At 34.9% G+C, this 25971-nt stretch overlaps 1 protein-coding gene across 3 annotated transcripts; it reads right to left on the reverse strand.

Annotated features, from left to right (window-relative positions):
* Positions 1 to 1677: 1677 nt before the first annotated feature.
* LOC132300847 (kinesin-like protein KIN-7D, mitochondrial) lies at positions 1678 to 22066 on the reverse strand. Of its 3 annotated transcripts, XM_059798100.1 has the most exons (25): positions 21269 to 22065; positions 21040 to 21137; positions 20777 to 20866; positions 20440 to 20492; positions 14538 to 14603; positions 12693 to 12746; positions 12545 to 12604; positions 12098 to 12176; positions 11947 to 12014; positions 11324 to 11380; positions 11127 to 11231; positions 10310 to 10414; positions 9873 to 9980; positions 9641 to 9772; positions 9326 to 9508; positions 8354 to 8581; positions 7652 to 7792; positions 5955 to 6074; positions 5765 to 5815; positions 5543 to 5590; positions 5219 to 5362; positions 3563 to 4306; positions 2950 to 3079; positions 2761 to 2848; positions 1678 to 2196 (listed from the first exon to the last, which is right to left on the reverse strand). In XM_059798100.1, the coding sequence occupies exons 1-24, from the start codon at positions 21622 to 21624 to the stop codon at positions 2763 to 2765; spliced, it is 3306 nt and encodes a 1101-aa protein (XP_059654083.1). In that variant the 5' UTR covers positions 21625 to 22065; the 3' UTR covers positions 1678 to 2196; positions 2761 to 2762. The 3 variants fall into 3 exon arrangements, with proteins under 3 accessions (XP_059654083.1, XP_059654084.1, XP_059654085.1); XM_059798101.1 differs by lacking the exon at positions 2761 to 2848 and having other exon boundaries at positions 21269 to 22066; XM_059798102.1 differs by lacking the exons at positions 11127 to 11231; positions 11324 to 11380.
* Between the last annotated feature and the right edge of the window lie 3905 nt (positions 22067 to 25971).

A 25971-nucleotide genomic window follows, 5' to 3' on the forward strand; every position in this document is an offset into this window, starting at 1 on the left:
GGTGGGTCCCACCACCAAAACGATATCTTTTTGACTTTTATTTCCATAACAAAATATATACATAGGTATATATTAAGTTACCACCACACAATTAACACATTGTCATTAAATTATGCATAAAATAATAATACATGAAATGCATTGGATCCGGAACGCAACCTTCGTACACAATAATTACGGTAGCGGGTCCCACCCGGGACCTTCCGACCCAAAAACGAAAAAATATTGAAATGGCAACCAGTGCATTTTCAAGAGTCCTAAACTCAAGGAAATGTCCCACTTAACTCTCGGACACACCCGACAGTATCCGACATGCAAAACAAGAAAAAACGAAAACATCCTTAAAAAATTGAAAAATTACAAAAAAAAATAAAAAATTACGAAAATCAAAAACATTACAAAGACTCTTAAACAATTTAGGAAAACAAATATACTGAAAACATCACTGATGATAATATTTTATCAACATCGTACACGCTAAAATTGTCCTCTTTTAAATGTTTAATCGTTTTCGTTGAACATGGCTGGGACACTTTAGGACATAGATAAAGTGAATAAAAATTATATGAATTATATTAGTACTTTTAACAAATCCATGTTACCCACGTGCCTTTTAGGTTTTATTATCTAATAATAATAATAAATTTATTCGACCCGATGAAAAAAATTATTGAATGTAAGAACCAACTAACCTTTGTCTAAATTGTTGTCCCTTGCATGATATACCAAAATAAATGATTAAAAAGCGTCGACCACTACGAAAGTTCGTGCTCTAAGAAAAGAATGATCGTGTCACGAAAAACACGTGCTCGCATGAAGTCGTTCAAAGTTGGGTAGAATTTGCCATGTTTTCGTAGAGTGCGGCTTCATTTGACATGCAGAATACTACCATGTATAGTTGAATATCAAACCATGACCATAGCGTCCCCAATCTATGGTGATCTAAGTATTAAGAGTAGGGTTAGTTTAATTCCAAGATAAGAATAAGGAAGGAAAAGAAAAAAACAATTTAAGATATACCCTTTCTAATAGTTAAGTTTTGGAGACAATTCAGCGTAAGAGTTTTGACTCTGATAAAATATCTTGTTCAAGTCTCATTTAAACATGTTGCTTGAGAAGAAAAGCTAAATATTATTGGACTCGCTGTTTAAATTATTAGATCACATCTCTCTCTTAACACCTTGTATGGGACAAACTTACCTCATCTTCCCCTTCCACTATCAAAACAGGTACCAGGTTTTGAATTCGAATTCTCACCGACTATTTCACTTAAATTTAATAGTGTAGAATAGTTACAAACTGAATATCAAGTATCTTTTGATTTAATGATATCTTTCAAAGTAAATAGTGAAAATTCATGTCTTCAAATTGGCAAAGCATGTATTTGAATGATGTACGGATTTCTTACCAAAGAAATAATAATAATTGCAAAATAATGATATGACAATTCCAATGAATTGACCTAGTTGAAAAAATCTTAGCCCTAATGCCTCGTGAAGAATCAGGTTTCAAGATCGATTAACCTTTTTCTTAGCAAATCTAAAATTAGAAAGCTAAAAATAAGCTCTAAAAATCCATTTAAGTAGTGGATCCACCAAAAATCTGAAAACCAACAGCAGCACGGTCATAATGGCTTCAAACATATTATTATTCACCAGTCACATTGCCGTTCATGCCTACAGAGAACACTTGCATACTGACCTTGATTCATTTCAATAATATCAGCAACAAAATCAGGTTTTTCACATTTCGAACCAACGGAGAGCGAAATCACCATTTTTTTTCCCCGAAAGGAAAAACGAAGTCAAATTATAATACAACCAAATGAAAAAGAAATTCAGAACTATACAAAGTAAGAGGGGAAAATATTCTTTTTACCGTCGCCTACGTTGTTCTATACATTGCAACAGAAGTACAAAGGAAATATCAGAACAATCTGCAGGGTATTTGAGATTCAATGCAATAACCTGCATATAAACTTCATATGTGCAATAGATTGTCTTCTTTTCACTCTTTTTTTTTTTTTTTTTTTGTTCTTTTCTTGGTTTCTTTCCCCTCTTATTTTACAGCCCCTTGGGGACACACACAGACAAAACACTGATATACCTTTTAAATAGTTGCATACAGGCTAATTAATAAAAGAATGGCACCCTCTATTGCATGGAATGTAACAAACATTTGAATGATGATAAATTCCTGCAAAGAAACCAAAGGAAATTAAATGTAGGTCAGAAACTGTCCGTTTTAGTTTCAGATAAATGATCCATTCATATTGCAGAATGGTTCGTAAATTACTGAAAAAAAAGGATCTGTTTGTTTCAGCCCTCTTAAAATAGTTTTCAGAAACTCTTAGCACAAAACAGTTTTCAAAGAACTACAAAAACTATAGACATGAAAATTTGTTTTCTCAGAACTGTTTTCCGAAGCTCTGCATTTTCAAGAAATAACTTTACTGAAAATTGTCAACTAGACAAATTTTTGGCATTTTTGGACTGTTTTGTGCTGTTTTGTTCTCTTAAAACAAGTCACTCATGAGGGGCTAATATATGTCCTCTGGCTCACTGTTGAATATATGCCGCAAGAGGTAAAAAATTTCCAGTGAGAGGAGGAATTGAATATGGTTTTGAGGCATTCCCCTGTTAGGTGACATGGTGACTCATCAAGGGCCCGATATGAGTGAGTCTATAGGGGCAGACTAGCCAAGAAGCTGAAAAGGAACAAAAATAAATTGCTGGACTATTCAGAGGGCATAAAACGCACCGTCAAGAAGTAAAAGCAAAAACCCTATCTGCAATCTTTGTGCGACAAATTGGACACTCAGAACAAGCAAGCGAACAAGATTCACATACTGCATATGAGGTACACAAAGATCAGAACCACTAGAATGGTAGGCTCAAGCCTCGAGGTATATGAAAGTTCAGATGCATGAAGGTTTCTAAAACAACTTACAACAAAAATGCCGGCAAGGGAGAAGCATTGCAGCAGTTGGCAATTCGAAGCATACTTTACATATATGAGAATTTGCATCTCCATTGACCTGGTACTTGACTTCTTTTTCCTTCATCTCTTGCATTCGAGCCTGAAAGCATTAACAAGAGAGTCAAAAACCATAGAAACACCGAAAAGCCACAAACCTTAATAACAATATTGTGAACGGTTGCAGACAACTTCTGAAGTTTGCCAACCTACATTAATAAACTATTGCTAATGCATGTTTTTCCACATTGAGGGTGATGCTAGAGGACAGGGAAGACCAAAGTAAACATGATAGAGGACAGGGAAGACCAAAGTTAACATGATAGAGTAAGTAGGGAAGGATATGATAACATGTGGTTTGACTAAATGGTTACGGCCTTTGATAGTGGAAAAATAGGATTCATGTAATCGAAACCCCAAAATTTTGGGAAAAGGCTTTGTTTGTTGTTGTTGCTGCTTTTGCACATATTAAAAAATAAATAATAACAAAATACAACAAAGAAATTAAAAGATTTTTTAATATTAGAAAAATATATAACAAGAAATAAAAGATGAACTTTAAGAAGCAGGAGGCACACAGTTATACCTTCAAACGATTAACAAGAGGTTCTTCCTTGCAGATGTCAAGAGTAGATTTTGTAACATCCTGAACCTGTCTCTCTTTAAGGACAGTATCCTTGCTGTCAGCAGCATCTACTTTCAGACCATTCACATGATCCATTCTGTCACTATGGCTCTCACATGTGTTTACCACAGCGACTGCTCCACCCTCTTTCTTCAGCTGTGCAACAAGCACCCACATGTTTGCTAAATCATTTTCCAAAGCCGCCTCCCTTTTCTTTGCCTCTTCAACCTTTTTCCTGTATTCATCTTCTACAAATTCCTTGTCAGCCAAGGCAGCTTCAAGGGTCGCCTCCCGTTGTTTTCTTGCCTGTAACTCCATTTTTAAATCATCTGGATCAAGATTCCAGGAGTCGAAGTCATCATAACCCATTCCTGAAACTTCATTAGCTCGGCCAGAATGCATGCCTTTTCTCCCAGGTCTCAGACCATCACTGTACTTTCGGTTGCCACCATTACCAGTTTGTAGACCACCACCTCTAGAATGTACCAATTCTCGAGCAGCCAATAATTCTTTTTCTAATTTTGCATTCTGTAATGAAAGTTTGGTGACTTCACCAGCCAAATTCTTCAGCTCAACAGCAGCAGCAGACGCCAGTTCCTTCGCATAAGAAGCTTCTTCAGAAAGTTTCTGATTCTGCACCCGTAGTCCACTACTATCTTCCAAATTTTGAACACGTTCTAGCTTTAGTTTCTCATTTTCAATTTCCTGCTCAGAGGGAAGAAAATGAAGTTCCATAATTCAATCATTAGCAAAGAATATATCTATATTATTCCTGACCTCGGTGAGTTTTAGATACTATATTAATCCATATTGACAACTACATCTTGTTGCTGTACTATTGCATTAGATACTCAGTTTATTGAAGCAAAACTATCAAATGTAGTGGTTAAGACTTTTAAAATAGTTATAACAACGAAAAGAGTAACAAACAGCAGCTATATCATCTCAAGAGTAACAAGGATCACCTCTTAACGTTTAATATGAGAGACTAAACTAAAAATGTCCTTTACCCACATTCAACTCCCAAAGATCAAGCATTTTTACATTTTAAGATTGTTAAAAATTATCGAATTGGATATGATGAAATTTTTCTACCACAGTACCACATGGAAAATGCTGTGTGATTGCCAATGGCAGAATTTTGTGGAAGTTAACAAGAGCATGAGCTTCAAACTAACAAAATATAGGATTGAATGTGGCATCAAATTTTGTGGAATTGGGAATAAGAGCTGCACATTTTGCTGGATGAATCGATTGCTCTATTACAACTTATTTTCAAGTTTTTTCACATAATGATATGTTTCAACTGCTGAATGTAGAGAATGTGACCAAGCATGTTCCAAGTAATTGGAAAGAAAAACAAACAAAAATCACAGAAACAAATCACACATAAATAATATAACACGCTAGTCGCTACTTGAACTTAATTTCAATGAAAGATTAACAGAGACTGGTTTGAAAAAAAAAAAAAAAAAAAGACTAACAGAAACATGTTATATCTTCCACAGTGTTCCAGCATTAATCTAACTGCCACCGAAACCATCACTGGTACTTTATCAAAACTTTGTTAAGGCAAGCTAACTGAAATGATCAAAGGCTTGAAGATGTAATAATTACCTGAGACTGAATTTTCTTTCTCAAATCATCAACATATTCTTCAGATATACACTGTTCAGAAGATGATAATTTATCACCAGTGCCTGAAGCCAACTGCTGTTGCAAGAGTTCTATTTTCTCTTGCAGTTCCTTGTTCTCTGAACACTGACAATGACCCCCAAAAAAAAAGTAAAAATGATTTATGCATACGTGTTCAATCAAATGGATTTATTTGAGAATTTGGTATAAACATTAAGTAAAAATTGTAGTTATTGGAAATTTGTTCCAAAAGAAAAGAAAAAAAAGTGAGCAAAAGAATTGTAGTAGCAATGATATTATTTTTACCTTATTCTGCAGTTGTTCCTGAAGAATACGATTATCTGCTGATTTTATCTGCATCAATTGATCAAAACGTTTCAACCAGAGGATGACCACTAAAAACCATAATCTTAAAATTACAAGGGACCATATAAATGGAATGAGAATATAATTTTTTTAGTAAGACGTGAGCTTTCTATCTGAATTTGGAAATGCAACAGCTATAAAAAAAATTATTAGAGTACTGACCTCAAGCTCAAAACCCTTTTCGTTGCACTGCGTCATCAATCTCATCACTGTCTGTTGTACAACAAAAAAGAAAAAGAAATGATTTTTTGAGCTAATCACCATAATAATGAAGCTACCGCTGACTTTGAGGGAGCAAACTACAAGAAAACTGAGAACAAGAATGATAATGAAGAAAGAGATGGTAAATTACCTGCTGCATATCAACCAATGATGCATTAGAAATTGAAGCCTCACCACTCTCAATAATACGTTGTTCTAAGGCCCTCATTTGCCTCCTCTTTTCTTGGATATCACGTTCCATGTTCTGAATCTGCATACAAGAAAGCAGGAATAAATTGAGTCCAACATAAATTAGAGGTAGATCTGAATACAAAGTATCAGGTGGAAATTTATCATCATAAACTGTGCAGTGGCAATGGGATGAAATCTACTCAGAACTTTTTGATGAGCAAACCTTCTACATTCATTATCAATTATAGGAGACATCATAATAGAGATACATGCTGATGTGATTATTAGTACGTGGCTAGAGTTCATTAGACTTCAGACTAGCTGAGATGTAATAATGCCTATATGTATATAATTGAAAGAAACCGCATTCAATTGCATTGACTGGGATTAACACTTCCTAATAATGTTGATGAGTGGTCCAAAAGATAAGAACCTTAGAACTGAAAAAAGGATATGTAAAATGCAGAGCAAACAGAGAGGATGTGTCACTTTCAATTAGTATGCAAAAGCAGAAAACTCAAGAACCAGACTGGGCGATACATTCCCATTTGTCAACCAATGCACATGTCAAACGTAATAAGTGATGTTCTATAAAACAATGAACAAATTGACAGTCAAAACACTAACGAAGAACAAAAGGTGGGATATTGGTGTGCAGAACTGTAACTTGAGTTGGGGTTATTTAACTTGGCAAAAGAAAAGTAAGTAAAAATTAGACAAGGGAAAAACAAATAATGCAAGATTATAAGTGGTTCCAACGCCCACCAGCAAAGACAATCAACAAAATCTCAAAAAATACTGAGAATAAAAACAACCCAACAATAATAGAAACAAAAATTCCAAAGAGACTACAAGCCCACTAACTAAAACTCTCTTAATAGTTGAATAAAATATACTTTGATACCTAAGGGATAATAACCAACAACATACAAATAGATTTGCTCCTAGCTCTTCTCCAGAAAACACACCCTAATGCCACATAAAGAATCAGTACTGAATCCTTTCATTCCAAAATCTCTACATTGAGAATTCTCAATTTCTAACAACAGATTCCTTTGACAAAGGCTGACACCACCCAAAAGAAAAAAAAATATAGGAAAATAAAAAGGAGAGAGAGAGAGAAAGCAAGGGCAGCCTTGGCACAACAGTAAGGTTGCTCCATTGTGACCTAGAGGTCACGGGTTCGAAACAGGGAAACGGTCTCTCCGGTTGCAGAGGTAAGGCCGCGTACATTTGACTCTTCCCAAACTCTACAATGGCGGGAGCCTCATGCACTAGGCTAGCCCTTTTTAGAGAGAAAAAAAGCACTCCACTTACTGGACAAGCACTTAATACACTCAAATTCTTACCACCCTCTGTACATAGGCTCATCCTTTTTCCATAATGTAGTTCCCCTGAAGGAGGAAAAGGAATCTTGATAAAAATAAGAACCTAGAACAAATTGTAAACATGAGATTAGTTTACAAATGTGTTTTCAGAATCAAGAAAAAGGAAATGCTTATCTAACATTATCTAAAACAGCCACATTCTGCAGAATAAATAGTTTTTCGTCCATGCAAGTATCAATAGTTCTGAACCATATTATTCACACCAGTAAAATTGAATGCACCACACTAACATAAAGTACAGATCAGAAACTGGTGAATGGAGCTATACTTGAGATTTTGAGCTCTCCGGATCATTTGCAGACTGTTCCACTAAACGCTTCAAGGTACTGGTGCTGAATGCAATCTCCCCAGCAAGCATCTTAACTTGCTCAACAAGAAGGTCCATTTGATCCGACATTGTCATCCCACCCTAGAGATAAGCAACCACAGATGTTAAAGTCAAAGTCTATCCTCTAAAACAAAAACTTCAAAGATTATAACAAACATAAACACTAATGATAACACTGACCTATTCTAGAAGCAACACCATTGAAATAACAGTTTCAAATGTGTAATTCACAGACAAAATAAAAATGACAATGGCTGAACAGATAACTAACGTGACTTTTACCAGGAGGGATGTACATAGAATTGTATCAGTAAATCAAGCCAAATTCATAAAACTAAGAAAATGAAATAGTGTAATGTATATAATATACATCACAAGCATGGGCAAATATATAAATATATAGACAAATAGAAGGCCAATAATTCAGCTTGGAACAAATCTAGTTTAAAAAGAATAAATGAATAACATATCATCACTGCATATTCAATGTCCTCTGAGATTTAAAGTATATCAATCTGTGTTGATCTTTAACTACATAAGCATTATCCTTGTTGAAAACCTTGTAATAATTAATATTTGTATTTAAAAAATAAATAAATAAAAATTAATAAAATATAAAGGACAGAAAAGGCAAAAACATACTGTTGGCAATTTTGAACCACAAGAAGAACCACTGATAAGTTCACCAGCTTGAGTTGATTCTGTAATTGTACTGCTAGCTGCTGATAGTTCATCATTTCGCTTGCTGGAAGATCTTCTGTGCTTAAACTCATAAGAAGGATCTGACAGAACTGCCAAAGCAGAAGATGAGCTGTCCTTCTGATTCTCACTATCTACGAGCAAAGAACCATTGCGTAGAACATCCAATTTCTGACAGAAATGGAACGAAATATCATCATCAAATTCATGATTTTAGATTGAAAAACAAAATTGACAACAAAACCCATTCAAAAATTTAATGTCCTTTGCATGTGCATGCACAGAGAGAGAGAGAGAGAGAGCATTGCTACAGTCAACCCCAAGAAGGCCCGAGTCAGTAAAAGACATCAATAAACCATGAATACAAAAATACACGTCAACACAGAAAATATGTCAACCAACCAATGATAAATCTCTCATATTGAGAGAAATAAATAGAGGGAGGGGGGTAGCAAGGACCACACTCCCCTTCCCCTAACCCCCTCCAAAGACAAAAACAAAACAAAACAAAAAAACATGCATTTCTCAATCCTCTTGAAATACTGGAAATGGTTGTTCTAAATTTATTTAGGTTGCCTCCCCAATAAAATCAGACTACTGACTGGACTTGTTCAAAATTATTCTTATCAGTATTGTTTGAATTACAAAATTTCAAATTTAACTGAATAGTAATAGTCCAAACTATAAATTCCAACTTTTTTCTTTTCAGTTTTCTTTTTTCCCTCTTCCCCACCCCTGAAAAAAAATCTGATGTCCAACACTGGCAACTGCAAGTTTCAAAGAAAGTACAAAATTTAGAAATATTTTGTACAAGTTCAAATAGGAAGCTACAACAATAATTAAACACAAAAAACAAGTGCGGATTCAACATTGATCATGTTCTATCACATAATTAAATAGGGAAAATCCGCTTACGTCATCCTCTCCAGCAGAAAGACGCCGTTGATGACCAGTTGCTTCACTCAAACATCCAGGAATTGTATTCTTAGTAGAAACAAGTATGAGTTTGGTTAGCCTTTGGATTCTACTCATTAGAGCGGCCTTGGCTTCCTCCTCTTCCTCCAACCGTGATTGCATTTTCACTTGCCCTTCTTCCAACTATTAAATAAACAACAATGATGAACATGGCATGAGAAGCTAAAATCAGTACCCGGTTTCACTGATAGATTCAAATGTCAAAGACCAAGTATAGGAACCATCATACGGTAAACATAAAAGTTGGAAGAAAACCTTTTGTTTTAAGGTCAAAATCTCCTCATGACTGACACCAACAAGCATCCCCTGCCTCAGCTGATCAAGTTCTTGTTTGAGGACGGATATTTCTCTTTGATACTTTTTAATTAATGATTTTTCATCAATGATCTGGAAGAAACATAATTTAAAAATCAGCATAATATTGAGCTTTCAATGTTTATTGCTTTACACTATTCTTGAGATAGTATATAACAATGTCATAACAAACCTTATTGCGCGAGGCATAGATCTCAACACGCTTTGCCCTGCTTGCAAATTTTAATGTATTATGAGTTTCCTCCATATTACTAGATGCAGGAGTTACTGTGCATATAAGCTGGGGAAAAAAGAAAGAGAAAAAAGAGGAATAACAGCAAGAGGCATGTCAGCTTTGATTGCACCATAAATTCTTTTCCTGTGTACAGCGTCATAATTTAAGATGAGGCCGAGAAAGAAAGAAACCAAATTACACATATTAAGTTCCTTGTTGAAAATGATTTGCATTAAAAAAATTTACAATGTGAAACAAAATCTTTCATATATAATTTGCTGGATACCATCTTGTTGTGTAACTGTAACTTGTACACAAACAAGTTAAATGCTGTCAAGGAAAAATTAATTCATATAAGTTCATTTAACATAATTCTCGTTGCTTTTCAAACTCACCGAAACATGTCCATGGCCACTCAGTGAAGATTGCAGAAGGCGGGTAAGCTTGGAATCTCGATATGGAACATGAGATGCCTTCCCCTCACTTAGTTTTCCAATTACCTTCACATTGCAAATGAAATAAAATCCTTTAATAAAAATTAAGAACATATTACAGTGAACATCCTCTCAGAAATGAAAGTGAAATACTGAATATTCATAGAACTAACTGTGAGGTGTATTAACAGTTAATTGAGTAGTAAAAAAAGTTGCCTAGATAGTTTTTTTCAGTTTCATGGCTACGCAAGATCTATTAGACTACCACTTGTACCAAGTTACCAACATCAACAAATATATAAAACTCTCACACCATCCCTCACTGCGAACCATCTCGACATAAAGAGACAAGCAAATAAAATTAAGGTGCAAAGTGACAAGACAAAACAGGGAAATGTAGGAAGAGGTCAAGACTTGAATCTAAGACCTCCAGAAGCAAGGTTCTGATAGTCTGATACCATATTAGACTATCACTCAAAAGCTCAAGCTGTTAAGCAATGGACCCAACAGTGAATAAAAAACTCTCAAAATTATTCACCACCTACTCCTATAGCACTAGCCAATGAGAGGGGACAAAACTGCCAATTTGGCTACTTTGCCAACACCACAAAATCAGAAAGAACATCCACTAAAAGTAAAATTGATTGCTATCAAGCTTTTTTGACTTCTTTTTTTTCTTGGGAACAGAGAGAACAACAATTATGAGAATAATGATTAACATTAAAAAATGATATAAAAAACTCAAAAACAGTAACAAAAAATTTCCCATGCACAATACCGTTCCAAGAGTTAGAAGACTTTTATTAATGTATGATCCCTCCTTTCTCCGTAATCCAGTTGTCTCAGTTTTTGAACTCTCGGATCCAGCTAGATCAATCAAATTCTAAAGCAAAGAGGCAAAACAAAACACTATGACACAACAAAACAAAGATGAATATTTCATATTTTGATAAAAATCAATGATTTGAGGCATACAAGTTGAGAGAAGATCACTCCATCATATTCATCACCATGGGCACTACTTTCAACCATCTGCGATCACACGTGTACATTAGAGATTAGAGATTGAAGACATGAGGAATGGAACACAAAATGTGGTGTCCAAAATGGCTAAAAGGTAGGACGGCCACATTTGTACAAGAAAGAATTCTATCATCGTTTACAGGGACCTTGCAAACTCTGCAGCATATGGTTGAAAGAAACATATTGGGAGGAACAAGCAATGTTAATGCCTAAAGTATCAAAGCTTTTACATTTTCAGATAATTGAGAAATGTTAGTCCCCAGAACCACTTTTCACTGGGTTGGTTACAGCCCTTCACAATCTTATATGAACGATCCAAAACAATTGAGAGAACAACATCCATGTGAATTCCAGGACAGTAACAAATTAACAATCAAAAGGTATTGAATACCCAACTTTATGTCACAGAACAGCAAATTTGGCCAATTGGGATATGAAACATAAAAAAAAATTTGCAAGTAACATGAAAATAGAATTAAAAGATAATATTGAAAATAACACATTTTCTTTTGTGGCACTAAAATGTGGGGTTTTTTACAGAAACCAAAATGCTTCACCAAATATAAAACACGCACCAGTGTGAATATTGTATGACTACGGCTACTCAACAGATTAAAATTATTCGAACCAACATGGCGATGCTCTGCCATTACAAAACAAAAATTAGAACAAAAACAAAAGAAAATGAACAAGAGAAGGATTCATAAAAATGATTACAGTGAATACCTTCCCCTGCAGCAATAAAAGAAAGTGCATGACCAGGCGATAAAACAACTTCTTCCTTTATACCCTCAACGTAAGTACCCTGTAAACATATTCCAACATAATTAGGACCAACAAAGAGGAATTAGGAATCTTACAAGATAAAATAAACATCGAAAAAACTAAAACTCATCAAAGTTGAGAAACAAACTGCTTCAAAAAATATATATATATATAGTCAACAAGTGAGAAACAACATTATCCTGCACAACAATGATTCATCTATATTTAATGAGGGCGATTTAGAGGCATATGGAAATCCCATTGGAGCAAAGTAGCAGCTAACCAGGTTTTACTATGTAAATGAGCAACTGAACAAAGAAAAAAGCAAAAAACAAATATATGACAACGAAAACATGAATGCCAAATATAAATTAAGGATCAAAACTAACAGTGAGTAGAAAAAGAAACCTGTGCATCTTCTCTGACACGCAAATTTTGACCAGTTGGATCAAGCAAGTCATTTATCACCTGTAGAGCAATTGAAAGAGATTTTAACAGAAACTCAACTCCATATTACTGAGTTTGTAAAAGTAACATCAAGTACTGTATTACTGACCTCATTATAGATTTCAAGATATGATACTCGAAGCAAGAACTCTCGTCCTGGAGTCTGAAGCAAGAAAACAGTTAGTTTACAATTCAATCATAGAAGAACAGTTTAAAACAAATTTAGTAAAAGTAAGAAAAGGAGCAAATAAATAAATAAATAATGTTGGGCCATTCATGCAAAATCAGTGTCAAATTGAAGGACAGAATAATTCTTCCATGATCACAGTAAGGTGAAGTCATGGAGTAATGAAATATATTTACATATTGCAGATATCTGACCCCACCATTCCTCATACATCTGAAGTGGCAATCCACATGCGATTTCTTGCCTCTCATTATCCTTACCAATGAGGAAGAGAAGAAAGTAGATGCAAGCAACCAGCCATGAAGAATCTCAAGTCTTATGTGTCAGGTTTGAAGCTCAACATGTGGCACTTTCCATGGGCAATTCATCTTAGTTGACACATAGACATTTCCATGGGACATGTATGGGATCTCCGTGAATCTCCAGCCATATTAGTCCAATGGTCAGCACATATCATGAATCTGAGGACAGCACCTCTGACTTTGACAAACGGGTAAAGAAGCAAGGGTTATTTTCCCAACTGCACATTTCATGGCGAGTCAACATCTTACCAACCATACAGAGGGCTACCCTAATCAAATCACACTCTATGGATGAGCCAACACTTTCCCAGCCGCACAGCGAAAGTATCTCCGTGAGGTTAAATTGCGCACTTCTCCGGCCATGCAGTCTGAATCTCTGAAACAATTTCCATCTAACTCTTCCTAAGTAACAACATCATCACAGAATGCATTACATCCTGATGCACCTCGTGCACAGCAGGGTCAAGAGCAAGACATGAGGTTTCTCAAGCACAGTACGTGGAGCCACAAAGTGACCCCCGCCCAATTACACCTTCATCCACATGCGATCCTAGGTGTACTTAGCATAATGGCTAAAAACAGGTTCATTAAGGTGTCTTCCTCACAGTTACACCTCAAGCCGTCTTCAAGAGAGACAACATGTGACTGATGAACCAAAAAAACGTGGCGACACCCTGTTAGGCCGCACTTATCAAAATGTGGCAAAATCACTTGGCCCACCCATTTACATGTTAAGGACATACTATGTGTCATGCCAATATTTTGCCAAGCACACCTGCCAACCTCACTACCATACTAGTAGTACACTACCACCCTAGTCCTGCATTGTCGTCCCACCATGTCCCATCAGCTCCCCCACTACACATGGTGGTATCTCGCTAGGCCACAACAAATATACGTAACACCCCATCAGAGATCCCCGTTGACATAAGCACCTTTTGCCATACATAGCAGAGTAGCAGACTAGATATAGAACTTCACCCACCAAATTTAACAGGAACTCATTGGCACATTCAATACAATCTTAATGCATTTCAAAAGACATTAAGGCACCTAAACAGACTCTCACCCATTTCAACCAAGACCAGACCCAAGGACAAAGGTGACCTTGGGATTGCTTATCCACTAGTGTGAAGTAGAATGAACCAAAAATGGAACCAAGAACTAGAAATTTCAAAATCACCGAAGATTATAGTTTATAACTGAAATTAAGCAAACAATTTAAGAGATAAAACTTGTGACCAAAAGTATTCACTAAAAACGTATTATCACAAGGTATAACACATCACCACATTAAACCAGTAACTTCATTGAAAAATATCAAGAAACTAATAGGAACAAAAAAGATAATAGTGGCTACAAGATGGTAAAATAAATAAATAAAAAACAGGAACACAGATAAAGAAGAACTTGCAGTTGAAAGAATTGTGATACAAAGCATAGTAACTTTTGCAAGCAGACTTACATCTTGAATAATGCTGAAAACATCCTTTATTGCCAATGGTATTATACCTGGAGAATTTTGATCTCCCTGTGAAGATTAATGTTAAAAAGTCATATCTAAGACTGGCAAAAAAAAACTCATAATTGTATAAAATTAATCCTTCACAATGAGAACTCTTTGTAAACTAATGCTTTGGAATAGAAACAGAAAACCAAAAGGAGACTAAAAAAATATTTGGAGAAAATAACACACTTCTAATGACATAGTTATGTTGAGGAGTTGCTATAAAAGGTCAATGATGGGGTTGTAGTAGTCTAATCACTTGTACAAATACAAGAGCATACTACACATGCTCATAAAATTTAGAGCAAAAATAACACAGAAAGAATAATAGCACGGATATATCATACAGTTTCCAAATTTGAATACATAAATATCAGAATTGAAACAAGAAATGTGTGGCATGCATAAAGCCTTCAAGCTCATAATTAGTGTGTGTGTGTGTGGGTGGGAGGGGGGTTTCAGGCTTGTCCCTTAAGCAGGCTCTAGGATCAAAAAAAAACACACACATCTTGCTATCTTTTTTCTAAAATGACTATTAATTTGCTTACTATACATTACATTGTGGTCATATTCAATGGATTATACTGTTTAATCTCATCGTATATTAAAAGGAACCGAAAAGTGTATGTTGTCTCTTATGCTTACATAATATATGTTTTAATTCTAAATAATGGTTGGTTTTTATTGTTACATATTTCTAATAGTATTTGAATTTAGTTAATGCACATGCATGTAAAAATGATTTGTGCACATTAATTTACCCGATCCTTTTAGTTGGTAAGTCAAAATTTTGATTTTTACATTTTTTTTTTTTTTTTACTAATTGTGTTGTAAATCCTATTTGATTCTATACATTGATTTAATTTAGTTCATATGCAAACTGAAGAGATATATGGATATTAATATAGCTATCCATTAAATTGATATGTTGAAAACTTCCTTTATTTTGATATGCATAGTTGTGTTGTATATTTTAATTGTTTTCTCTCTACTGATATTTGATATTCATTTTTAGTTGAGGCTAGCGCCTTACATTGTGCCTTGCGCTTAGGTTGTGGGAGATGTTTGGCATCTAAGTGAGCCTTGAACCTTTAATACCTATGCAGCCAACACTGCCGCCTAATGATCGTCCTATAAAATTTTTCTTTTTAACTTGTTTGGTACTTTTCTATCGCATTAGATACCCTAACCCATCTCCATTTGGTCCATCCTACTCCAATCCTACTAGTAATATCATTACTAATTCTCCCTTTTTTCTACCTAAGTACTGAGTAACCCCATGGTCTTGGATCACTATTGTAATCATGGTTTGTAGTCGTGGTATCGCTCGTGGTTGCCATGTAACAGACTTGAGCGAATATCAATATAAATCGACAAAACTGACCAGTTCATGGAAGTGTGTAACGGTATTGGACCCTGGAAAAAGAGTTACGAACAGTACATATCGGCCAATACGGCGAATCACGATTGCGATACCATTACTTTCCAAATCATTATTAAATTTACAAAGACATATATTTTGTTTTAGTTTTACTACTTTTTAACCCTTTTGTTTTTAATACATTTCTCCAAATTTCTAATTTTGTTCCTTAGAAGTATCCAACAACACTATGTCATCAGGAAACAAGATGCACCATAGGAAGTCTCCATGTATAGATTCCTGTTAGCCGAGATATGATAGGCCCAAATCATGGGATGTGACTTACCATATTATCTGAGATATGATAGCCACAAATAATGGATTTGACTTTATTTACGCATATGTCTAGGCACAGAATATGCAATGATTTTATTTAGTTTTCTTTATTGTAATATTAACATGTGCTCTTTTTAGTATATAAATATGAGAGTTGTGAATGAGTATTTAAACATCTCATTCAAACCTTTTACATATTTCTCTTCTCTTTCTTCTATATTATATTTCTTCTTGGTATCAAAGCCAGGGTGGTCCGAGACTCCGACTGCAATAAGGGCATTGCAAGTTAGGCACCACCCATTCGAGAATGGTCTAAGGAGACATCCCCAATCCAGGAGGTGTCGAGTTAGGCAGACTTATCCGACCTCAATGAGAGCATTATAAGTTCAAAACCACCCATTCGGAAATGGTCTAAGATGTGATTGCTTTTTTATGGTCTAAGGAGACATTGTTGATTCTTTCATCTACATTGTTTTTTTTTTATAAAGAAATAATTCATTAAAAAAATCATTCAAACGGGGAACACATCCCTAACAAAACACAAAACGTGGGTACCCTAAGGCCCAAGGAAGCCAAAAACTCAATAGTCTCCTCAGCAGAAGAGCAGAGTCTACCCGAACCCCAAAAACAAAGAGAGCTAATAACAGAAGATTTCTGAACAGTAATGAAAGATTTCTCTCCTTCAAAGGATCTTCTATTTTGCTCCCTCCACAAACACCACCAAAGACACAAAGGCGCCATCCTCCAGAACCCTCGAGACTGTGCTCCCACCCAACCCCCTCTCTAGGCGTCCATCAAGCCTCTCGTAGATCAAGGCATGACCCAACAAAGTCTAAACAAACCTAGCAAAAGGTTCCAACAATCAACCGCCACTGGAGAATGCAAGAGAAAATGATCCACCGACTCGCCATTGCACTTACACATGCAACACCAATTCACCGTGATAAGCTTTGTCCTTCTCAAATTATCCAACGTCAAAATTTTACCCCACACAACCGTCCAAGCAAAAAAGGCCACTTTTAATGGCACCTTAGTGCGCCACACAGCCTTCCACGGGAATACCACCCCATCCAAGTCCACCAGGCATCCGGAAAAAAATCTCACACTATACATTCCCCTAGTAGAAGGAATCCAAACTAGTGAATCCCTACCTCCTCCCCGGTTCACCTGGCTATACAACAACTCTAAAAAACCAAACACATCATCCATCTCGCAGTCTTATAAAGATCATGAAACAGCACATCCCAAACCGGTCTCCCGCTATCAAGATGATAGCAGTCAGCCACCAAGGCATGCCTATCGACCGCAATCCTAAAAAATCTAGGAAAAGAACGTGCTAATGTCCGGTCTCCACACCACATATCCTCCCAAAACTGAATCTCCCTACCATCATGAATTCTGAATCTGATATGCTTAGAAAACTCATTCCATCCCTTCCGAATGTCTTTCCAAACACCGACACCTCCAGGTACAAACACCACGGCCGAACACCCCCCCCCCCCCCCTCCTCCCCAAACCGACACAATATTACCCCCCTCCACAATCTATCCCGCTCCATACCAAACCTCCACAACCACTATTTCATCTACATTGTTTAAACATATGTATGAAGGAGAATGGTCCAAGGAGATATTGTTGATTCTTCTATCTACATATTTTAAACATGTGTATGAAGGGAAATGGTCTAAGGAGACATTGTTGGTTGTTTACGGTCTAAGGAGACATGGTTGGTTGTTTACGGTCTGAGGAGACATTGTTGAATGTTTATGGTCTGAGGAGACACTTTGATTTGTTAATCGACACTTCATTTGACAGAAAAGCTTCGCTAATCAGCACGTGTTAGCAAGACTGTATTTAAGGATGCATTGTCTAAGTTGGGTGTCTCAGGCATCCACGTACCAACTTGAGGGGGAGTGCTAAACGAGATATGATAGGCCCAAATCATGCGATGTGACTTACCATATTATCTGAGATATGATAGCCACAAATAATGGATTTGACTTTATTTACGCATATGTCTAGGCATAGAATATGTAATGATTTTATTTAGTTTTCTTTACTGTAATATTAACATGTGCTCTTTTTAGTATATAAATATAAGAGTTGTGAGTATTTAAACATCTCATTCAAATATTTTACATATTTCTCTTCTCTTTCTTCTATATTATAGTTCTTTTATTCCATTATTTTGTTTAAGACTAGTTTAAGTATGTCTGGGATAAGGATTGGTCCTTGGTGTAGTCCCACTTCTATAGATAATTGTTTGTTTCTCCACATACAAATATATAATGAAAATAGTCCTTGTATCCTTATACACATCCTGAATAATATTTATAAGATTTAAAGAGACTCATTTTTAGTAAAGCCCACCAAATTTTATCCCTGAGAACTAGGGCTACAAATGAACCGAGTTGCTCATGAACAGCTCGAGCTCGGCTTGTTAAGGGCTCGAATTGGGCTCGTTCAGTTAGCAAACGAGCCGAGCTTGAGCACAAATTTTGAGCTCGTTTAATAAACGAGCCGAGCCCGAACAATGGTAGGCTTGGCTCGCTAGGCCCGTGAACAAGCTCGTTTATTAGTAATTTATACGTTTTTTATCCAACCCAACATATTTGATCCATTGTTACATGAGCCCATTTGTAAAATACATTCCTATTAAGCCCAACACAAATGACCCATATTTATTTCATTTTAAAGATCCAACAACAGACCCATTTATGTTAAGTTTGCTAACACAAACCAAGCCCTAAAATCTTAGATCATTGTCTACAACGATGCGCATCCGTGACGTTCTTCTTCTCACTCTCTGCAACGATCGGCCAAGACCACTCAACCAGCCTCTCCCTTCACCGGCCCTTCAATATTTCCGGAGATCAGTGACGTTCAGCGTCTCCTTTCACCGGCCCTTCATTATTTCTAGAGATCCGCGACGACCAACCTCTCCCTTCACCGGCCCTTCAAGTTTTCATATTCTTTAAAGACAACAATGGACAACTAATGAAATTAATTGAAAAAAGGGAACGATGCACAACTGTTGATGATTTCAAACAACCTCAAGGTATGCACATATATATATGACTATATAACTATACATTTATAACTCAATACATATGATTTGTTTGTGTACAATACTCTGTTGTGTATTATATATGTGTATATGTGTTCATATCTTCCTCTTCTTCCGGTCCTCTTCTTCCGGTCCTCTTCTTCCGGTCCACAAATTGCATATTAAATCATAATTGAAAATGAAATGGCGACCGAGCCCAAACCGATCCAAGCTCTCTGATATTCTGACGAGCCTAAGCCCCAGCATGGCTTGGCCAAGCTTGCCCGAGTCGAGCCCGAGCACCTCCCAAATTGTGGCGAACCGAGCCCAAGCACGCCAAAGCTCAGCTCAGCTCGGTTCATTTGCAACCCTGCTGGAACTGTATCATATATCCTCTCTAAGTCTATGAAAACTATGCCTAGATATACTTGTTTACTTCTACATACTTCTATCAATTACGTAAGTAAATAACTGGCCTCCACAGTACATTTCCCTGACATGAATCCAAATTGATTTTTTGATATTGTGGTGTTATTCTTTAATTTGTGTTCTATCCTTTTCCATAATTTCATTATATGAGTCATTAATTAAATTCCTCAATGTTTACCACTATTTTGTATATCACCTTTACTTTTGTGTATTGGGACGATCTTACTTTCCTCCATTGATTAGGCCTCGTTTCCTTTATAGAACTTTTATTAATAAATTTTTTAGTAATTCAATTCCTACATTTCGTAGAGTTCTTCGAGTTTCTATTGGTATGTTGTTACATTCCACCTCTTTATCAAAGAAATAGGACCATTAATGTCTAGCATATTGCTTGCATTATACTATATACCGTCCACCCATAATATTATTTCATCCAATTGATAACAATGAAACCAAGAAGATATAATTTAGGGGAAAAAACAAGAAGATATAAATTATATAGGCATTCATCTCATTCATTCTTTCTTTTTCTTTTTCTTTTTAATAAATATGTGTTCATTTTATTTCAAAAGATGAAGCTCAAGCTCAATTAGAGTTTAAAAGTTTATTCGTGACCATTTAATTCATTTAGAGTTAATCTCGGTTGAAGTAATTAAGGGACATATATCATCACAAGGAACAAGACTTACATGCATAGTGTGGGTCTTCCCACTACTTGTAACACCATAGGCAAAGACAGTTCCTGCATTGTCAGCAGGCATGTTTTAGAAGAACTGTTGTACTGGCTCCATAACTAATTTTAGCTCTAACAATTTACTGAAGCACTAAACTAAAACAGCTTCAAGTAAGAAACTTAACAGCAACCCAAAAGCTCATTTAATTATAGCTTTCAACTATGAATCAGCACATAATCAGTCATAAGCTCAACTACATTTGACATTGTTTATTCTGTAACAATATCATATTGAATGGGAAAAAAAAAAAAAAAAAAACATATTATTGGGAAATTAGTATAAGTTACTGTACCATTTACACCTTCCATTGCCGCCTTGACTACTGGCCGAGCAGCTACATCATATACTTCCTGAGAAGCCGTAGATGGTCCAAAAACTCTATCTGTCATAGTAAAAACAATATAGAATTTGGCTACAGTATGAACTGAAATTAATTGCTAATTCGTATATTGAAAATTCTAGTCATTCCAATTTCATATTTTTACAAAGTTCAAATGAGCATCATCAGAATTAGCAGCACAATCAAATAATAGATTAAGATGCCAAGAATAATACCAAAAGCATAAGCAGTTGCAGGATTATACTCATTCCGCACAATCTTATCTCCATCGGCATACCATGAGATCTCATCTCCTCTCGAAAATTCCCTTTCACTGCCACCACAAATTCAAAAAAATCCAATTTCAAACCGCATTGCCCCAAAACACAACCCTAGTAGAAAATTTCAAACTCTTCCTATCAAAAGCCCATAGATCTAAACCAACTCAATCAGATCTACATTTACCTCAGAGGCCGAAAACGAATGGTCACCGAAATGCTATCTCCCGATCTCGAAGTATCAACTGGCTCTCCAATCAGCTCCTCCGCCGACGGGAAAGCGACAGGCGTACGAGCTCCATACCCTCTGGAATACATGGAATCGCTCCGATTCCGACTCGGCGTCATGGATCTGGAGCTGAACCCATTTCCGGACCCGTAAAACGACGTCGCCGAAGACGAACACGAGCGAGGCATTAGCCGACTGCCGCCACCGCCGCCGTTCATGAACGACGAAGACGACGACGTGGAGGAGTATGGACTCGAAGGCTTCCGGTAATGGAATGGTGAACTACTTCGCCCCCGTGACGAAGACGCCGCCATTGATCGATTCAACTCACGAATCGATGATCAAACGATTCCGAAATCTAGAGAGAGAAAGATATAGAGAGAGAGAATAGAAGAAGTAGAAGATGGAGAGAAAGAATATGTCAGAAGCTCACATGGTCTGATTCACTAAAGCGAAGAACATTGTCCGATTTCAAATTCGGTTTCACGCTTTTAAGCAAATGGCCTCAGTAAAAGAGAAGCTTCAACGCATAGGAAGAAATATATATATATATATATACACACACACATACACATATATATACAAGTGTATATATATTTATGGAGAGAGAGTCTTCGTTTCTTCTTCTTTAAGACAATGAGAGTTGCGCTGTGTGTGTTTGTGCGTGAGAGAGATAGAGAGAGTGAACGATCCCTAATAACTGGTGAGTTGGGAGGAGGGAGAGAGGTGAGGTAGTGAGAACGATGGAAGTGTTAATTTTTTTTATTTTAAAATTCGAAAAATGGAGGTGGAGAATTAAAGAAATAGGATAATAAAGTAATTTCAAATTTGGGTGACGTGGTGGTTGGTGGTGACGTGGGGGGTGTTAAGACGACTCGCGCTTAAACAACGGAGTTTAATTTGAAAACTCAACGTAGAAAGGAGCGGGAATAACAGTAGCCCACCTTCAGACAAATTGGAATATGATAAGACAAACTTGGTAATATCAAATTTACCGGTTCCAAAAATTAACCTAACTTAACCTAACAATATTAAAAATAAAGGCTTCTACATTCTTTATCATCTCAATTATACCTGTCAATGGATTAAATTCTAATCTGAATCCGATCTGATTATTTAAATATGGATTGAAAAAAAATTCGATAATTAAATAATAATTCGAATTCAATAATTCGTTTCCTTAACAAACCGGATATATAATAATCTGATTCAATTAAATATATATATACTATTACATTACAGTATATTATATATCAATGTTATATATATATTAGTTATATACTATTACTAAATTTATATATATTAATTATTTATCATTATATTCATTTGGTTGAATAGTTATATTATGTAACACTCTGTATATTAACAATTTTTCGTTTCATCTAACTTTATAATTATACATGTTAGTAAATATGATTTTTATTTGAATCTGAATCCGATTCGATCCGAGTTCAAGTTAAATAGGATATGAATTAGGACATTCGGTCCAAGAACCCGTTACTAATCTGAATCCGATAATCCGTTTGCTTAACAAATCGGATATGAATTTAATTAATTTAATCCGAATCCGATTCGTTGATAGGCCTAATCTAATATCTAGGCATGGCAAAATTTAACATGATTTAAACACAATACGTTATTAGTGGGTTTGAATTGACTTTAATCGTGGTCATGTTATAATCGTTTAACTTATTTAATTTATTTAATTAATCATGTTAACTTGTTTAATTTATTTAATTAATCGTGTTGTGTTCGTATTTTGAAACTCAACTCTTTAATCCGATTACACTCATTTAATTAATTGTGTCAAGTCAACCCAATTACTATAAACATTTTTATTATTTTAAAATATATTCAATATAAGTATTGTTTTTGGCATTTTTTCTAATTGTATTATATAAATTATTCTCATTTTTTGTTTTTATTTTACTTATTTATTTTATACTTAAATTAATAAATAATTACATGACCCATTAGAATTAAACATATTACATGTGTAACCCAATTTTATTTTCAAGATCCTTCAAATTTGGTTCAAAAAAAGGAAGGCCATTTTCGAGGAGAACCAAAAGGAAGGTCAGTTTCCATTCCCAAAACTGTTAAGAAAAAAAAATTAGCTATTTGCACTTTTCCTTTATTTTTCATTTGATCTTTATGAGATGGTTGTAACTTCAATTTGAGCCAAGATTTTAGACATGAAGGACATAAGGTTTTTATCTTATACCAATTAGTAACCAATTTTTCAAAAATTCTAAATCTAATAATTGAACACCAATATAGGTGCATTTAACATGCATTTCTCTAGTCCATTCTTTCAAATCCTTATACCGCTCAGAAAATTGCAATAATATACGTGTTATGTTCATGTTAAGAAGTCCTAACACAATTATTAAACCGATCGAGTTTTGAGTTAACGTATTTAACATAATACTCACACGATGTGGTTATAACCCACCAACACTACCCTTATCTTGAAGTGAATATATCACTTGTATTTACTATGATTTTTGGGCACGTGTACGACATATTATATATATATATATATATATATATATATATAGGTGATGATGGGACAATCCCTCCACCCACAACATATATATGTGCTTGTTTGGAATTGCTTCTTTGTAGTTAAAAAGTGCGTTGATTTTTAAAAACTGCAGTTAGAAGTGTTTGGTGACTAAAAAAAGTTCGTTTAGGTAGTAGAGATTTCTTAAAAAAAGTGCGTTCATAGCTTTTAGAATTGTGTTCGAGAGAGAGTTAGGTAACTACTTTTTTTGAAAATATAATTCATCACCTTTCTTTATAAATACAATTTTATCCCTTACTGATCTGCATCATTGTCATTATTCACATTGTATCAAATAAGCCACACATACACTATAGCATGGGCAGAGTGAAAATTTTAAATTATTTTCAGTTATAACGTGTATTTAAATTAATTTTATAACCCGTAATCATATAATGTTAACCAGCAATCATGCCATGTAAATGAATCACTCACATTAATACCATATAACATTGTTATTGGTGTATGTCTAATATAGTAAATTAATAATAAAAGTGTTTTAAATAATATTGTTACCAAACAAATTTAAACTTGCTTTAAGTATAAAAAATGTTTTATAAAATACATTATCAAAACACATAACATATTTTTTACTAACAACAATTTTATAACAGTTCTATTGTTAAAAGCGCTTTCATAAGCGCTTTCATAATTTTAATAGCAATCCCAAACGGGCTAATGTGAAAGCATTGCCATTACACAAACTTTGAAATTTTACTACAAATATTTAAAAAGAATAATAATACAAGTAACTGCAACATAAAATTGCAAGTCACCAAGGATTTTAGAAATTAGAACTGGTCTACTGAACTCTTAATTAATTGTTGATTTTATAACAACCACCATCCTCACCTATAAATAAACATCCAATTTTCTATTACTCTCATGCTTGTTTAACAACTTTTGGATAATTGATCGTACTGGACTTTCTAGCCGTCACTACATGCACAAAAGTTTTGTTATTAAGTTATAGTAATAAGTGTTTAATCTTTATTCTTTTTTTAAAAAACTTATTATAGATATATATATATATCTCTTTGAGCAAGACAAAAAGTGTTAGATGATTAGTAGTTGAAGTCCAGCACTTTACGGTCCATCGGGAGACACTAATTATTATAAGGATAATTTGTTCCACATCAGATCCAAATAAAAAAGTGATTGGATATAAATAGATGAGTATGTAACACTACCTAATAATTTGAGAATTTTGTTAAATCGGCAAGCGCCTACTAATTACACTAATCCACTAGGCTATTGAGGCAACTCGCAAACTTATTGTAATGAGAGTTGTGAGATTTGAATCAAAGTGTAAAAGTGAATTATTTGACCTATTATTTTTTATTGGTCAAAACTCAAAAGTGAGAGTTCTAATTTCTTATATTTTGCATACATGACCAATAAAAACTTATCGATCAAATAAATTATTTTTGCTATGTTTGAGAGTATCGAATCAATACTTTGAATTTGGAATTGTGAAATGATTTGTAAAAAGTTTGAACTAAATTTTGTCCGATTCTAAATTCAAATAGTCAATTGGATACTCTCAAACGTATTTAAATAATTGACCTAAAAATCATTTTTCTTAAAACTACGAAGTATTTAGTTCAAATTTATATTAGTTGATACGCGATGTATTGATTCGTAATCCTTTTTTAAGAGTTGAATATTATTACACATTTTCATAAATTGGCCGATTCAACTCATTTATATCGATATTGTCCGAATTCGTTATACCGTGATTGCGGAAAACACCGTGACGGATAACACAAAATTGCTAAGCATGTTACAATCCAGTGTAATATGTGAACACTGTATTACAGTCCTAGTTAGTTAATTCGTGCATGATATGCGAATTAAACGCGTGCGTACGAATTTTGAAAAAATACTTTCATTTGCCGATTAAAGTTGAAAGATACAATAAAATACGCGTTTTTTTCCATCACCTCGTATCTAACGCGTTTATTTGTTTATTTGTTTTGGTCGCTCCGTATAATTCGTAACCTAATTATTTTATTTTCTTTTCGTTCACAAACTTCTAATAGCCTATTTTTCTGAAACACAAATTACCGTCTTTTTTACCCTCTTTGCTTGGTAT

The sequence above is a fragment of the Cornus florida genome, unplaced genomic scaffold, assembly GCF_030987335.1.
Source record: "Cornus florida cultivar Cherokee Brave unplaced genomic scaffold, ASM3098733v1 CherokeeBrave_3.0.0_Hap2_Chr03, whole genome shotgun sequence".
Taxonomy (NCBI): Eukaryota; Viridiplantae; Streptophyta; class Magnoliopsida; order Cornales; family Cornaceae; genus Cornus; species Cornus florida.

Bases quoted from the DNA above. Each gene is read 5' to 3' on its own strand.
- LOC132300847 (XM_059798100.1), bottom strand. From the start codon at position 21,624: ATGGCGGCGTCTTCGTCACGGGGGCGAAGTAGTTCACCATTCCATTAC. The intron at 14,604-20,439 runs GTAAGTCTTGTT...TAATCTTCACAG, and splicing joins GGAAGACCCACACTATGCAT to GGAGATCAAAATTCTCCAGG. The intron at 5,591-5,764 runs GTCAGTACTCTA...CAATTGATGCAG, and splicing joins AAAAGGGTTTTGAGCTTGAG to ATAAAATCAGCAGATAATCG.